Source organism: Saccostrea cucullata, unplaced genomic scaffold (genome assembly GCF_032062105.1).
Source record: "Saccostrea cucullata isolate Sc308-1 unplaced genomic scaffold, CSIRO_AGI_Scuc_v1 ctg1962, whole genome shotgun sequence".
NCBI classification, from domain to species: domain Eukaryota; kingdom Metazoa; phylum Mollusca; class Bivalvia; order Ostreida; family Ostreidae; genus Saccostrea; species Saccostrea cuccullata.
In genome coordinates this window covers 66,732-84,917 of record NW_026939169.1, presented here as the reverse complement: position 1 = coordinate 84,917, position 18,186 = coordinate 66,732, and the positions used below count along the sequence as shown (strand labels likewise).

At 34.5% G+C, this 18,186-nt stretch overlaps 1 protein-coding gene across 1 annotated transcript; it reads left to right on the top strand.

Annotated features, from left to right (window-relative positions):
• Positions 1-372: 372 nt before the first annotated feature.
• LOC134252451 (G-protein coupled receptor GRL101-like) lies at positions 373-5,597 on the top strand. Its single transcript, XM_062734940.1, has 4 exons — positions 373-2,452; positions 2,625-2,752; positions 4,544-4,600; positions 5,433-5,597. The coding sequence occupies exons 1-4, from the start codon at positions 373-375 to the stop codon at positions 5,595-5,597; spliced, it is 2,430 nt and encodes an 809-aa protein (XP_062590924.1).
• Positions 5,598-18,186: the final 12,589 nt, after the last annotated feature.

The window sequence follows — 18,186 nt, the reverse complement described above, 5'->3', positions numbered from 1 at the left end:
CCAGAAGCCATGCATATATCGGTTCTTTAAAAACAATAAAACAGTCTTAGATATTCTCACACATCGTTACACCAGAGTACAGATGTTTTTTTATAAAACATTTTACTATTTTCAATAGCATGTTGCTTGTAAGCAATTGCCTTTTTTGTAATATTGTAATTGTGCACAAGATTTTTCATAATTGCTCCCTTATCTTAATTTATCAATGGATATTGAATGTCTTAGTTCCAACAGCAGCGAATCGTTTACATTAAATGGACCCGGATACAGCAATACATCCCAGTGTGTTCTTGTAGATTGTAAACAGTGCTTAGAAATGTCTGCTGATTGTGCCAGTTTACTTTCTATATCTAAGAATGATTCAATGTTGAAATGGACAAAAATACTTCTGCTTTAACTAGTAACTGTAGCAAGTCCTCAAAAATTTCTTACATTAACTGCACTCAGGGACAGCTAGTCGAAGAAATGGTTCCGCCTCAAAATGATAGCCAAAGAGTCTGTGAGAAGAAACAAAACAATTCCTCTGATTGCAAAGGAAACTCCAACATTATGTCGTCTGATTCAATCACGTGTTCAAGTTGTGTGGAAATTGGTTTATCCAACAGCTGCAAACCCAACAGTCAGAGTTCTGTCACGTGTCATCCTTTCTGCCCAGAAGCTTGTAACTGTTCTGGGAAAAGCTACATTTGTGTGAGAGACCATTGCCCAGCGTATACAGAAAAACTCGTATTACAAAACGTTCGTTGTGGGACTCTGGAATTGGATGATTACCACGGAGAAAGATACTTCTTACAAAGCAGGCACATATTCAAGCTTGAAATATGTAATTCTTTTATAACAGAGCTGAAAGTTTATCAATACGACCGTTTATCTCTACACAAAATCATTATTATGCATAGCACCGTTGACAAAATATATGTAGATTCTTTGGGTAATCGAATTGTTTATGAAGCATTACATTCTCTGCACGTATTTAACTCATCGGTATCAGACCTTGAATTCGAGGACTCTAGAATGGTAACATCAATGAATGCTACATATTATATTCGAAATGTTAAATTTAATTATAAACCAGAAATCTATGATATTTCTGGTAACTCATTTGAAGACTTTGAACGCTCTTATTTTAACGTGCGAGATATGTTGAATGCAAGCTACAACGCGTTCACAAAAATGCCTAAGATTTCTGGTTGTAGAATTGTAGACGTCAGCTTTAACAGGCTCACAAGCTACGAACATTCTGCGGCTGGTACACATGTTTTATTCCTGAACAACAACAATCTCAAGTCTGTCAGAAGAGCAAATTACGACCCAAAAGTCGGAACCAGCTTGAGAATTCTTGATATCTCGTACAATGACGTTACGGTTGTCAATGCTGGAGAGCTTCTCGCCGCTAATTTGATATTTCTGAATTTGTCAAACAACATTATTCACTCAATACACTTTGAAGCATTTGTTGGTACACCTCAGCTCACCTCTCTTGATTTGTCACATAACAACATCTCAGCAATCACTGCTGGAACCTTCCTTCCACTAAAGAATTTGGAAGAGCTATATTTGCAAGAAAACTCCTTTCAGGTCACTCTTGGCATGTTTATAGGTCTTTCTAGTCTACGATGGATGGAGGTTAGTCATTTTACGATATGCTGCGCTAAACCCAACAGCAGATATGATGTTCAATGTATAGCTCCGGTGAATGCGATTTCCTCTTGTAAGAACCTGATAGCAGTACTTGTCCTCAATGTTTCAATATGGTACATTGCTTTAATAGCGGCTTTTGGAAACATCGCTGTTCTAATATTTAACGTTGAAAAATCTAAAGGCAAAAAAGAGGAAGCGTATTACATCCTGGCATTTAATTCAGCCTGTGCTGACTTTTTGATGGGTGTGTATCTCTTTATCATCGCTTTTATAAATCTGCATTATACTGGACAGTATGGGATGAACGACTACGTTTGGAGAAATAGCTATATGTGTACCCTAGCAGGAATAATGGCCACTTTGTCAAGCGAGGTATCTGCTTTCATTCTTTTGTTCTTCACCCTCGATAGACTTATTATTGTCAAGTATCCATTTTCAGATGCTAGACTTACAAAGAGGAAAGCGTATTTGCTTATGCCTACTGTATGGATGTTGTCTTCCTTCTTATCTTTATTCCCTTTAATTCCGAACACCGGTCTTGAGAACTTCTACGCACAGTCTGGAATATGTGTTTCACTACCTTTGTCTGTTGATAGAAGGCCTGGATGGGAATACTCAATGATTGAGTTCGTGGGTATCAATTTTCTTCTTTTCCTTGGCATTCTTGTTGGACAGATATTCGTAGAAGTTATCTGTGTTGGGCGGAACGTGAGATCGACCAAGACAAGGCAGAGGGAAGCTTCGCTGGCTATGACGCTGTTTGTCATCGTTATTACCGACGTCTTCTGTTGGATACCTATAGGGATATTAAGTAAAATTTAATGATCCTTTTCTTTTTAAATATACTTCTGTAAGAATATGTTAAAGAAATCATTAAAAGTGACATTCTAGCCTGTATACTAAGTTTACCCAGAAATTTCATTTTTCTTAATCAGAAAATCTTTTCATTGTACGCATAATCTGGCTATATTTCTTATTTACAGGAATGCTGACCTTTTGGGAAATTGAGGTTTCGCCTGAAGTGTATGGCTGGATGGTTGTAGTAGTTATGCCTATCAATTCTGCCATTAATCCAATTCTCTACACCCTGTCTTCTGTCATCAGGAAAAAGGTCAGATGCTAAAACTACATGTACATGTATAAGTATCAAGTTCATTTAAACCTTTTGTGACTGTGTTTAGTTTTCATATATCCATTACCTTTCCGTTTTTCCCAAGTATACGTTCATCAACCCTTGTCACAAAGTTTCTAAGAGGGAAGCATATTCACATTTATTCAAATAAAAGGCCTTGTATAAATGTGATTGCTTTAACACCGATAAATTTTTTCTTCTGCAAAATGTTCTCACTCGTTGACGTGTCGTATTTAGAAACCAGTTTACAGTCGTCATTATTTTTACTGAGTCTATTTAAGGTAGAACCTATGTCGGAGTAGTGTTTGTCACAAGATTTTCAAAATGATTAGTTAGTAGTTTCTTATCAATCAGTTAAAAGCTCATGATCTGTTTCCTTATTTTTAAATGTAGTACAGCCCTCTGAAACTTGGAATGGTTATTAAATACTGCGACTACATATTTTCAGTTTTTAGAGGCACTTTTCAAGAAGAGAATATTAAAAATTGCAAAAATACTTCTTCTTCAACCATAGTCGTTCATAGACTTTATTAACTGAACGGTATTAAGCAACATTTCTTAGGAATAATTTCTATGCAAACAAACTCTATTTTTTGTCAACTTTCCACCCAACATTTGCAAATATTTTTCAGAAGTAGTTGTCACAATATTTTCAATCTTTTATATGATGAAGAACATACCCAAATGATTACAAGAAGTGATTAAAATATATACCTTTTGCAGCCAACTAATGAGGAATAGGTTATTTAGAGATACTTATCTTTTTGACCTTTTTAAACTAACACGGGATTAAATTATTAAATGATTGTTTGTGGCTACTTTCAGATTAAAAATCTTATCGTTTATCAAAAACTGTACTGTTTTATTTGAAAAGATCATATTTGATGGAGAAATTGTAATCAAACAGTTACCATTAAAAATATACATAAATAAGTGACAATCTACAACACATACCTCTTTGACTTAGACACATTTCATCAAGATGTTTTAATATTTATTTGGCAACTGACGATTTTTTTAGGATTTTTGCATTCCTTCAAAATAGTTACATATGATTCACATTATCACAATGCGTTACAGGTACATTGTAATTTCATTACAGGAGATAGTATTGGATTTGTCAACTTAATAAATGTCAATCTATTGACCTAGTAAAATGAAAGGTGCCTACAGGTTTCTCTTATTCAAGAATTATATTGTCATTAAGCTTTATAGCCAACAAATATATATATTGAATTAGCATTGTTTATTATTTATATTTATATATTTTAAATTCAATTCTGTGATGTCAAAATGCTTTATTTTCTACAATTTTTATTAAAGCTGTAAAGTACGGGAAAAGGTGATATTGAATTAATTATGACGTCATAATTGATCTAGCACAGGCTAAACACAATCACTAGTTATGATGCCATACGACTTAAGGTTTACGTTAAGTGGGACTATTTGCCAGGGTCTGTCTATGCTTGAATGACAATCGCACATAGAACTTGTCCTTATATTTTTAATCAAATCTTAGACTAAAGTTTATCATAGGTAAGAGACTTGTTGATAGAAAATATCGTTTGATGTTGATTCTCCTTTCTAAGACTAAAACTATGATTATAGCAAAGAGAGAGAGAATATTTGAAGAATTACAAAGGCATCATGCACTTATTGTCAGATTAGTTTACAGACATGAGTATTTTAATATGCATAAAAAAGTACTAAATATTTATGGATAAGTTTTATAAGGATGAATTAAATCTTACCATTAATTTATGTTTTCAGAGAATGGAAAATTGGGAAAATAGTTCCGAGCTGAAAAAACAACTTTGTACGCTTAAGGTATTGATTTCTGTGAACTCATTAGTCTTTCCTGATCACTTTTCTGGAAAACCTACATGTAGTTGTCCAATCTGATTAAAATCAGATCCTTTGATCCGCTCACATAGATAGCTACACAAGGATCTGAAGAAACCCCATTCAGGGTCATCTCCTGGTGACCTTTGAATTATCCAATCAAATGTTCACTTTTGAAAATTCGAAAATATCTCGGAATTCAGTTACAGAGTGGAAAGGTCCGATGATACACGAATGGAAAAATCGTGACCTAGTTTCTGTAGTCTGTCAAGAGAAGGACCACAGTTTTTTCTGTATAGTAATATAATAAGTACTTGCTTTTTGTCTTGTTTTTCAGCTCTTTGTTTTGTACGAAACGATAAGATCTTCTCCGCAGCTACTTTCACTTTTATATTCGTTTTCTTCGAATGTCGCTTAAGTACGATCACTCTGATTGGTCAAAATTGCCGAGAATATTTTTATGAGAAAGGTCACCAGGAGATGACACTGAATGGGGTTTCTTCAGATCATTGTGTAGCGATCTATGTGAGCGGATCAAAGGATCTGATTTAAATCAGATTGGTAATTGTCAGACACATTCCTATGAAATTGAAAGGTGTTCATTCGGTATTTTTTATTTCATTTTTGTACATTCTTGGACAATTGTTCTATTATTACACGTGTGCAGTAAATATATTTGGATTTTGCTCATATACTATATCATAACCTGTTATATTGCTTTGGCATTATCATTATATTATCTGAAATTGTTCTCAACAACGTTGATATTAATGTTTAAAAATACTTTTATGTGTTTAAAATTTTTCTATCAATCTAGCTCAGGCTGGAAAACACCAGAGACAGAACCATCAGCACCGTGTCTGACAAACTGTCTGATAACCCAGACCTTCATGACTGTCCTACATTAAGAATCAGGGATGTAAAAGAACAGATGGGGACCGAGGACAGCAAGGAGGCTCAGAATGAAGACAGTTCTATGTAGAGGAGAGTGAAAGCATATGTTGCAGGCTTAGTGAAAGCTTTGGTCTTCTACTTGTACACAATGCGCACAGACTTAGCATATACTGTAGTCGATCTGAAAACTTTCTTCTATGAAATGGAAATGTCATTTGTTTGCCAGAAGCCATGCATATATCGGTTCTTTAAAAACAGTAAAACAGTCTTAGATATTCTCACACATCGTTACACCAGAGTACAGATGTTTTTTTATAAAACATTTTACTATTTTCAATAGCATGTTGCTTGTAAGCAATTGCCTTTTTTGTAATATTGTAATTGTGCACAAGATTTTTCATAATTGCTCCCTTATCTTAATTTATCAATGGATATTGAATGTCTTAGTTCCAACAGCAGCGAATCGTTTACATTAAATGGACCCGGATACAGCAATACATCCCAGTGTGTTCTTGTAGATTGTAAACAGTGCTTAGAAATGTCTGCTGATTGTGCCAGTTTACTTTCTATATCTAAGAATGATTCAATGTTGAAATGGACAAAAATACTTCTGCTTTAACTAGTAACTGTAGCAAGTCCTCAAAAATTTCTTACATTAACTGCACTCAGGGACAGCTAGTCGAAGAAATGGTTCCGCCTCAAAATGATAGCCAAAGAGTCTGTGAGAAGAAACAAAACAATTCCTCTGATTGCAAAGGAAACTCCAACATTATGTCGTCTGATTCAATCACGTGTTCAAGTTGTGTGGAAATTGGTTTATCCAACAGCTGCAAACCCAACAGTCAGAGTTCTGTCACGTGTCATCCTTTCTGCCCAGAAGCTTGTAACTGTTCTGGGAAAAGCTACATTTGTGTGAGAGACCATTGCCCAGCGTATACAGAAAAACTCGTATTACAAAACGTTCGTTGTGGGACTCTGGAATTGGATGATTACCACGGAGAAAGATACTTCTTACAAAGCAGGCACATATTCAAGCTTGAAATATGTAATTCTTTTATAACAGAGCTGAAAGTTTATCAATACGACCGTTTATCTCTACACAAAATCATTATTATGCATAGCACCGTTGACAAAATATATGTAGATTCTTTGGGTAATAGAATTGTTTATGAAGCATTACATTCTCTGCACGTATTTAACTCATCGGTATCAGACCTTGAATTCGAGGACTCTAGAATGGTAACATCAATGAATGCTACATATTATATTCGAAATGTTAAATTTAATTATAAACAAGAAATCTATGATATTTCTGGTAACTCATTTGAAGACTTTGAACGCTCTTATTTTAACGTGCGAGATATGTTGAATGCAAGCTACAACGCGTTCACAAAAATGCCTAAGATTTCTGGTTGTAGAATTGTAGACGTCAGCTTTAACAGGCTCACAAGCTACGAACATTCTGCGGCTGGTACACATGTTTTATTCCTGAACAACAACAATCTCAAGTCTGTCAGAAGAGCAAATTACGACCAAAAAGTCGGAACCAGCTTGAGAATTCTTGATATCTCGTACAATGACGTTACGGTTGTCAATGCTGGAGAGCTTCTCGCCGCTAATTTGATATTTCTGAATTTGTCAAACAACATTATTCACTCAATACACTTTGAAGCATTTGTTGGTACACCTCGGCTCACCTCTCTTGATTTGTCACATAACAACATCTCAGCAATCGCTGCTGGAACTTTCCTTCCACTAAAGAATTTGGAAGAGCTATATTTTCAAGAAAACTCCTTTCAGGTCACTCTTGGCATGTTTATAGGTCTTTCTAGTCTACGATGGATGGAGGTTAGTCATTTTACGATATGCTGCGCTAAACCCAACAGCAGATATGATGTTCAATGTATAGCTCCGGTGAATGCGATTTCCTCTTGTAAGAACCTGATAGCAGTACTTGTCCTCAATGTTTCAATATGGTACATTGCTTTAATAGCGGCTTTTGGAAACATCGCTGTTCTAATATTTAACGTTGAAAAATCTAAAGGCAAAAAAGAGGAAGCGTATTACATCCTGGCATTTAATTCAGCCTGTGCTGACTTTTTGATGGGTGTGTATCTCTTTATCATCGCTTTTATAAATCTGCATTATACTGGACAGTATGGGATGAACGACTACGTATGGAGAAATAGCTATATGTGTACCCTAGCAGGAATAATGGCCACTTTGTCAAGCGAGGTATCTGCTTTCATTCTTTTGTTCTTCACCCTCGATAGACTTATTATTGTCAAGTATCCATTTTCAGATGCTAGACTTACAAAGAGGAAAGCGTATTTGCTTATGCCTACTGTATGGATGTTGTCTTCCTTCTTATCTTTATTCCCTTTAATTCCGAACACCGGTCTTGAGAACTTCTACGCACAGTCTGGAATATGTGTTTTACTACCTTTGTCTGTTGTTAGAAGGCCTGGATGGGAATACTCAATGATTGTGTTCGTGGGTATCAATTTTCTTCTTTTCCTAAGCATTCTTGTTGGACAGATTTCAATATTCGTAAAAGTTATCTGTGTTGGGCGGAACGTGAGATCGACCAAGACAAGGCAGAGGGAAGCTTCACTGGCTATGACGCTGTTTGTCATCGTTATTACCGACGTCTTCTGTTGGATACCTATAGGGATATTAGGTAAAATTTAATGATCCTTTTCTTTTTAAATATACTTCTGTAAGAATATGTTAAAGAAATCATTAAAAGTGATCTAAGCGAAACATTCTAGCCTGTATGCTAAGTTTACCCAGAAATTTCATTTTTTCTTAATCAGAAAATCTTTTCATTGTACGCATAAATTGGCTATATTTCTTATTTACAGGAATGCTGACCTTTTGGGGAATTGAGGTTTCGCCTGAAGTGTATGGCTGGATGGTTGTAGTAGTTATGCCTATCAATTCCGCCATTAATCCAATTCTCTACACCCTGTCTTCTGTCATCAGGAAAAAGGTCAGATGCTAAAACTACATGTATATGTATAAGTATCAAGTTCATTTAAACCTTTTGTGACTGTGTTTAGTTTTCATATATCCAGTACTTTCCATTTTTCCCAAGTATACGTTCATCAACCCTTGTCACAAAGTTTCTAAGAGGGAAGCATATTCACATTAATTCAAATAAAAGGCCTGGTATTAATGTGATCGCTATAACACCGATAATTTTTTTCTTCTGCAAAATGTTCTCACTCGTTGACGTGTCGTATTTAGAAACCAGTTTACAGTCGTCATTATTTTTAATGAGTCTATTTAAGGTAGAACATATGTCGGAAAAGTCTTTGTCACAAGATTTTCAAAATGATTAGTTAGTAGTTTCTTATCAATCAGTTAAAAGCTCATGACCTGTTTCCTTATTTTTAAATGTAGTACAGCCTCTGAAACTTGGAATGGTAATTAAATACTGCCACTACATATTTTCAGTTTTTTTAGTGGTACTTTTCAAGAAGAGAATATGAAAAATTACAAAAATACTTCTTCAACCATAGTCGTTTATAGACTTTATTAACTGAACGGTATTAAGCAATATTTCTCAGGAATAATTTCTTTTTTATTCAATTCACATAAAAGATTAGTCCACATTTTAAAGAAAATATGCAAAAGAACTCTTTTTAGCTCACCTGAGCCGAAGGCTCAAGTGAGCTTTTCTGATCACATTTTGTCCGTCGTCCGTCTGTCCGTCCGTCTGTCTGTCTGTCCGTCTGTCCGTCCGTCCGTCTGTAAACTTTTCACATTTTCGACTTCTTCTCAAGAACCACTTGGCCAATTTTGACCAAACTTGGTACAAAGCATCCTTGGGTGAAGGGGAATTTAAATTGTTAAAACGAAGGGACATATCCCCTCGCAAGGGGAGATAATCAAGGAAAGACAAAAATAGGGTTGGGTCATTAAAAAATCTTCTTCTCAAGAACCACTGGGCCAGAAAAGCTGAAACTAATGTGGAAGCATCCTGGGGTAGTGTAGATTCTAAATTGTTCAAATCATGACTCCAGGGGGTAGGGCGGGGCCACAATGGGGAATCAAAGTTTTACATAGAAATATATAGGGAAAATATTTGAAAATCTTCTTCTCAAGAACCATTGGGCCAGAAAAGCTGAAACTTATGTGGAGGCATCCTGGTATAATGTAGATTCTAAATTGTTCAAATCATGACCCCAGGGGGTAGGGCGGGGCCACAATGGGGAATCAATGTTTTACATAGAAATATATAGGAAAAATCTTTGAAAATCTTCTTCTCAAAAACCACTGGGTCAGAAAAGCTGAAACTTATGTGGAAGCATCCTGGTGTAGTGTAGATTCTAAATTGTTCAAATCATGACCCCAGGGGTAGGGCGGGGCCACAATGGGGAATCAATGTTTTACATAGAAATATATAGGGAAAATCTTTGAAAATCTTCTTCTCAAGAACCATTGGGCCAGAAAAGTTGAAACTTATGTGGAAGCATCCTGGTGTAGTGTAGATTCTAAATTGTTCAAATCATGACCCCAGGGGGAAGGGCGGGGCCACAATGGGGAATCAAAGTTTTACATAGAAATATATAGGTAAATTCTTTGAAAATCTTCTTCTCAAGAACCACTGGGCCAGAAAAGCTGAAACTTATGTGGAAGCATCCTGGTGTAATGTAGATTCTAAATTGTTCAAATCATGACCCCAGGGGGTAGGGCGGGGCCAGAATGGGGAATCAAAGTTTTACATAGAAATATATAGGGAAAATCTTTGAAAATCTTCTTCTCAAGAACCACTGGGCCAGAAAAGCTGAAACTTATGTGGAAGCATCCTGGGGTAGTGTAGATTCTTAATTGTTCAAATCATGACCCCAGGGGGTAGGGCGGGGCCACAATGGGGAATCACATAGAATCACATTTACATAGAAATATATAGGGAAAATCTTTGAAAATCTTCTTCTCAAGAACCATTGGGCCAGAAAAGCTGAAACTTATGTGGAAGCATCCTGGGGTAGTGTAGATTCTAAATTGTTCAAATCATGACCCCAGGGGGTAGGGCGGGGCCACAATGGGGAATCAATGTTTTACATAGAAATATATAGAAAAAATCTGAAAATCAAAGCTGTAACTTATTTGGAAGCATACTGGGGTAATGTAGATTTCAAATTGTTTTAATCATGATAAGTGGGGTAGGTTGGGGTCACAATATGTATTACAAGGGGGAAATATGGTAAAGAACAGAATGGCCAAAGCTTCTCAGGTGAGCGATGTGGCCCATGGGCCTCTTGTTTTTGTCAAATTTCCACCCAACATTTGCAAATATTCTTCAGAAGTAGTTGTCACAATATTTTCAATCATTTATATGATGAAGAACATACCCAAATGATTACTAAAAGTTATTAAAATATATACCTTTTGCAGCCAACTAATGAGAAATAGGTTATTCAGAGATACTAATGTTCATGACCTTTTTAAACTAACACGGGATTAAATTATTAAATGATTGTTTGTGGCTACTTTCAGATTAAAAATCTTAACGTTTATCAAAAACTGTACTGTTTTATTTGAAAAGATCATATTTGATAGAGAAATTGTAATCAAACACTTACCATTAAAAATATACATAAATAAGTAACAATCTACAACACATACCTCTTTGACTTAGACACATTTCATCAAGATGTTTTAATATTTAGTTTGCAACTGAAGATTTTTTAGGATTTTTGCATTCCTTCAAAATAGTTACATATCATTCACATTATCACAATACGTTACAGGTACATTGTAATTTCGTTACAGGAGATAGTATTGGATTTGTCATCTTAATAAATGTCAATCTATTGATCTAGTAAAATGAAAGGTGCCTACAGGTTTTTCTTATTCAAATATTATATTGTCATTAAGCTTTATAGCCAACAAATATATAAATTGAATTAGCATTATTTATTATTTATATTTATATATCTTATATTCAATTCTGTGATGTCAAAATGCTTTATTTTCTACAATTTTTATTAAAGCTGTAAAGTACGGGAAAAATTAATATTGAATTAATTATGACGTCATAATGGATCTAGCACAGGCTAAACACAATCACTAGTTATGATGTCATACGACTCAGGTTTTACGTTAAGTGGGGCTATTTACCAGGGTCTGTCTATGCTTGAATAACAATCGCACATAACTTGCCCTTATATTTTTAATCAAATCTTAGACTAAGGTTTATCATAGGTAAGAGACTTGTTGATAGAAATCGTTGATATCGTTTGATGTTGATTCTCCTTTCTAAGACTAAAACTATGATTATAGCAAAGAGAGAGAGAGAATATTCAAAGAATTACAAAGGCATCATGCACTCACTGTCAGATTAGTTTAAAAACATGAGTATTTTAATATGCATAAAAAGTACTAAATATTTATGGATAAGTTTTATAAGGATGAATTAAATCTTACCATTAATTTTTGTTTTCAGAGAATGGAAAATTGGGAAAATAGTTCCGAGCTGAAAAAACAACTTTGTACGCTTAAGGTATTAATTTCTGTGAACTTATTAGTCTTTCCTGATCACTTTTCTGGAAAACCTACATGTACTTGTCCAATCTGATTAAAATCAGATCCTTAAATCCGCTCACATGGATCGCTACACAAGGATCTGAAGAAACCCCATTCAGGGTCATCTCCTGGAGACCTTTGAATTATCCAATCAAATGTTCACTTTGAAGAATTGGAAAGTATTCAGTTACAGAGTGGAAAGACTCGATGACACACGAATGGAAAAATCGTGACCTAGTTTCTGTAGCCTGTCAAGAGAAGGACCACAGTCTTTTCTGTTGCTTTTCTTGTTTTTTGGCTCTTTGTTTTGTACGAAACGATAAGATCTTTTCCGCAGGTACTTGCACTTCTATATTCGTTTTTTTCGAATGTCGCTTAAGTACGATCACTCTGATTGGTCAAAATTGCCATGAATATTTCTATGAGAAAGGTCACCAGGAGATGACCCTGAATGGGGTTTCTTCAGATCCTTGTGTAGCGATCCATGTGAGCGGATCAAAGGATCTGATTTTAATCAGTTTAGTAGTTGTCAGACACATTCCTATGAAATTGAAAGGTGTTCATTCGTTTTTTTTTTTTTAATTTCATTTTTGTACATTCTTGGACATTTGTTCTATTATTACACGTGTGCAGTAAATATATTGTCCAAATATTTGGATTTTGCTCATATACTATATCTTAACCTGTTATATTGTTTTGGCATTACTATTATATTATCTGAAATTGTTCTCAACAATGCTGATTTTGATGTTTAAAAATACTTTTTATGTGTTAAAGATTTTTCTTTCAATCTAGCTCAGGCTGGAAAACACCAGTGACAGAACCATCAGCACCGTGTCTGACAAACTGTCTGATAACCCAGACCTTCATGACTGTCCTACATTAAGAATCAGGGATGTAAAAGAACAGATGGGGACCGAGGACAGCAAGGAGGCTCAGAATGAAGACAGTTCTATGTAGAGGAGAGTGAAAGCATATGTTGTAGGCTTAGTGAAAGCTTTGGTCTTCTACTTGTACACAATGCTCACAGACTTAGCATATATCGATCTAAAAAAAACTTTCTAACATGTAATAGAAATGTCATTTGTATTTCAGAAATCTTGCATTTATATCGGTTCTTTAAAACAATATAACAGTCTTAGATATTCTCACACTTCGTTACATCAGGGTACAGATGTTTTTATAACACATTTACCATTTTCAATAGCAACTTGTTTGTAAGCAATTGTCTTTTTTTTGTAATATATTTAATTCTATAATTGGACTTTGTTGATATTTAAAGGAGATGGGGGAATAAGGCGAGCGAAGTGCCTATAGATCGACAGATAAAAAATAACAAATTGAATCTCAATTTCATCCAAATTTTGTTTGATATTTCATCAAAGTATACTAAATGTAAAATCTCTACACTTTACAAAAATCCCACAAAAACCGAAAATGGAAAAGCATAACCACACTTAAAAGAAATAAAATAACCATTTTCGCATACTTTAATTTTTGTTCTAATATGAGTGGGTTTTTGTTCAATTTTTTGAAAGAGAATCCTAAAAGTTTGCAGTAAAATGTATATTTTTTGCTTACAAAAACATTGATTAAAGACCCACTATACCTTAAAAGTACACTTTTATTGCAAACATTTGCATATTTTCGAGAAATACTTCAAGTCCATTAAGTCAAGGGTCATATCACACATGTTTTAAATACGCACAATCATCATAAGTTATCTAGCATAGTGGTTAACGCGTTGGTCTCACAGCAGTATGATACTTCGGATTTTTATTGCTAAGGGTTCGAATCCTACGAATATCATCTAATATTTATATAAAAGAATCATTTTTACGAGATTTTTTTTTGTCACAAATTTTTTTTCTCATAATTTCATCAATTTCTATAATGAGAAGTTAATTTATATTTTCAATTCACATATATATTGAAAATTATTTCTTAATAGCTGACGCTATATACATTCTGCCCGCCTTGTCCCCCCATCTTCTTTGTTTCTATAAAGTATATATTTTTGTTTTGTGACCTTGGATTTACTTGATTAAACTAAATTACATGTATGGTTGAATACTTAGAAACTTTTGACATAAACAAAAAAAATCCCAGTCTATTATTGAACTTTGCAAGAAGCGCTGAATTTTACAGCTGACAGCTAACTTTCACACTAGAACAAGGTCAAGATCTAGTAAATGAAAGGTGCCTACAGATTTATCAAACTTGAGAAATAAATTCCTTTGTTGATGCTTTACAACTTCAGCTTGGTCACATAAGGTGTTTCGGGGCACAATTTGTTGGTAAACAAGATGCAAAACTGTATTTTAAACTGTCATTTTCAATGAAAAATTAAGAAAACCAGTCATGAAAATGGGAGTTTTTTTTCGTATTCGGCAAAGGAAATGTATCCAGATTGCCTACAGTCTCTCAGAAAACGGTAATTAGTATGTTCATGGCCTCTTCTTTAAATCAATATCAAATTTAATATAGGTATCCGGTTTACTTTTCATATGATTTCAAATTGAATGACATGAAAATACCCTATTTTCTACATAATTCTGCTAAAGCCGTAAAGTACGGGAAAAAGAAAGTTGAAATTGATTATGACGTCATAATGGATCTAGCACCAAAAAATTAGTCTCAAGTTATTTACTAGATCTTGACCTTAATTTAATTCAAAGAAAAAATCAGGTTATTGCAAAGCACAAACCAAGAATAAAACAATATCTACTTTACCCCATCTGCATAAAAACCTTAACATCATTACTTATGACCACTAGAAAGCTTTTCTATTATTAATTTTGTATCTTTGTTCATGATAGAGGTATTAATGTAAAAAAAATAAGCATCAACTGTTAAATTCAATTCTCCTCGCAAAAGTCCATTACGTGTATACTACGCACATAATATTCTTGTATTAAGAAATGACATGCTTCATATACTTTTGATGTAAGAATTGTAATACAATATCGATTATAAAAATAGAAATTGACGTAAAAGAGATACACGATTGAAATAAATTAATGCAAAGGATATTACAGTGAGCTGAGCAACAAGACTATAAAACATTAAACTGGCATAAAAAAACAAGAGGCCCATGGGCCACATCGCTCACCATAGAGGTTTTGGCCCTTCTGTTCTTCCCCCTTGTAATACACAATGCATCCCCACCCTACCGGCCACTGATCATAATTTAGACATTTTTAAATCTACACTACCCCATGATCCTTCCATGTGCACATAAGTTTCAGCTTTTCTGGCCCAGTGCTTCTTGAGAAGAAGATTTTCAAAGATTTTTCCTATATATTTCTATGCAAAAATTTGATACCCCATTGTGGCCCCACCCTTCCCCAGGGGGTCATGATTTGAACAATTTAGAATCTACACTATACCAGGATGCTTCCACATAAGTTTCAGCTTTACTGGCCCAGTGGTTCTTGAGAAGAAGATTTTCAAAGATTTTTCCTATATATTTCTTTGTAAAAATTTGATTCTCCATTGTGGCCCCGCCCTTCCCCCGGGGGTCATGATTTTTACAATTTAAAATCTACACTACCCTAGGATGCTTTCACATAAGTTTCAGCTTTTCTGGCCCAGTGGTTCTTGAGAAGAAGATTTTCAAAGATTTTTCCTATATATTTCTATGTAAAAATTTGATTCCCCATTGTGGCCCCGCCCTTCCCCCGGGGGTCATGATTTGAACAATTTAAAATCTACACTACCCTAGGATGCTTCCACATAAGTTTCAGCTTTACTGGCCCAGTGGTTCTTGAGAAAAAGATTTTCAAAGATTTTTCCTATGCATTTCTATGTAAAAACTTTGATTCCCCATTGTGACCCCGCCCTTCCCCCGGGGGTCATGATTTGAACAATTTAAAATCTACACTACCCTAGGATGCTTCCACATAAGTTTCAGCTTTACTGGCCCAGTGGTTCTTGAGAAGAAGATTTTTTAATGACCCCACCCTATTTTTGTCTTTTCTTGATTATCTCCCCTTATGAGGGGACTTGGCCTTTTTTTTTAACAATTTAAATTCCCCTTCACCCCAGGATGCTTTGTACCAAGTTTGGTCAGAATTGGCCCAGTGGTTCTTGAGAAGAAGTCGAAAATGTGAAAAGTTTACAGACAGACAGACGGACAGACAGACAGACGGACGGACAGACGGACGGACGGACGGACGACGGACAAAATGCGATCAGAAAATCTCACTTGAGCCTTCGGCTCAGGTGAGCTAAAAACGATTGAAAATAAATCGTTGAGAAAGATAGGACAATAAGCTTTACCACAATTTAATTAAACCCTTAAAGGACATAGTTCAAAGCCAAACTGCATTAGCTCAAGTGTTAACCGATACATACACCGGAAATTTTAAGTTGTGATATCGTTGTTAACTTATGTAACACCAATCGCTGCATTTCTATGTTCTATTGTGCAGAAATTTCTTTCATTTGGTTCAAAAGCACAGGAAGATCTTAATTTTCTTACTTACTTTTTTACATTGTCAATCTTAAGGGTAATGTTTAAACTACAAAACAAGTTATCAGATGAGGCCAGATTGATTTAATGTAAATTGTATTATATGAATACTTTTATTCCATATTAAAATGTATGACAAAGATTTATCGCATATCTAGTGGTATTTATAACCTGTATTCTAGATTCTGTCCGTAACACTGCAATCACAAATCAATTATCACATATATTTGTCGTGTCTTTGTAATGTTGTAAAGAATAGAAATATATGATATATTCAATTTGATCTCAAAGCATCGGCGGCTAAGATTGAAAATTAAATTTGAAAAATAGAAAATATTCTCTTATATAAAAATGTTAATTTTTGTTTTATTTTCGAGGTATGGAGATCCTGTATTTCATTAAACCCTCGAAATATAAAATTTTATATGCATCACTACTCAACACTACTCTTACCTCGAAATAAAATGCTCACAAACGAATGTTTCTTTCCCAATTAAACCTCAAATAATCTGACCCTACGAAAATAAGTGATTCAAATTTATAGTATAAAGTTTGCCGATGAAAACGGCAACTTTTTAAACTGTTAAATTTTAATAGAAAAGTATATCTTTAAATAATGACATAACTAAATCGAGTTATAAACAGATCCTCATTTATAGACAGCTCCTCATTTTACTGAATTGAAAGGCTTTGAAATGTTGCAGGAAAGCTGTTTATTACACAGAGTATTTGTTTTTACGCATCATAGAACCTTTTCGGTTTAATTGCAAATTCAACAATGATTTTAATATAAATTGACCTTTAATATCGATTGTTTAAAATAACCCATTGTGTACACACTTTTTATCACTTTAGTATTCATTTAAAATTAATAATTGATTATTTTGTTCGCGCCTTGTGTTTTTAACTCAGGCGGTGTTTTGTGTACATGAATTGAAGAGGGGTGTAAAATACAATCTATACGCAGAACACTTATCTGGTATTCATTGAAAATAGAAGAATAAAGAAAACACACTTCAAAATTAAAGGCTGTGTCAAACATTAGCCATCAGAAAAGCCAACTGGTATCAACAAAAACGAAGAAACATTATAATACCAGTATATCAATGCAAAGCTGAGAGGACAGACTCAAGTAAAATAAGAAATGTAATTTATTTCGTCTATTCTGCTTTAAAAATGTATCATTAAAAGTCGGCAATGGTACCCGGGTCGTTATTCTTTACAATTATATTGTGTCCTATCGTGGGTGTATCCTATCGTATCGTGCGTGTATCCTATCGTATCGTGTATCCTGTAAAGAATAACGATACGGGTACTGTACATTTCAAAAGCATTTTGTCCTTGAAATATCCTTCAGATTAATAAATTTTTGCTGAAAGGACAATGCTTGTTTCAAACCATATTATTCATCTTTTTATTTTTTTTTTTAAATAATTGGAAGGATTGCAGACGAAAAGAAAAGAATTCGGAAAAAACTACATTCCAGAGAATGCTAAAACTTCTTCCAGTGAAAAAAAAAAACAAGTCCAAGACGGTGATGATAACAGATGCTAAACAGCATTCGTTCAAAAAAGATTGAATTGAGAGCTAGTTTGGCTAAAAAGCGAGTGAGAAAAACCATCAACAATGGGTTCTCGTACCCGGTGCCATAAACTATTTTCCATATTTT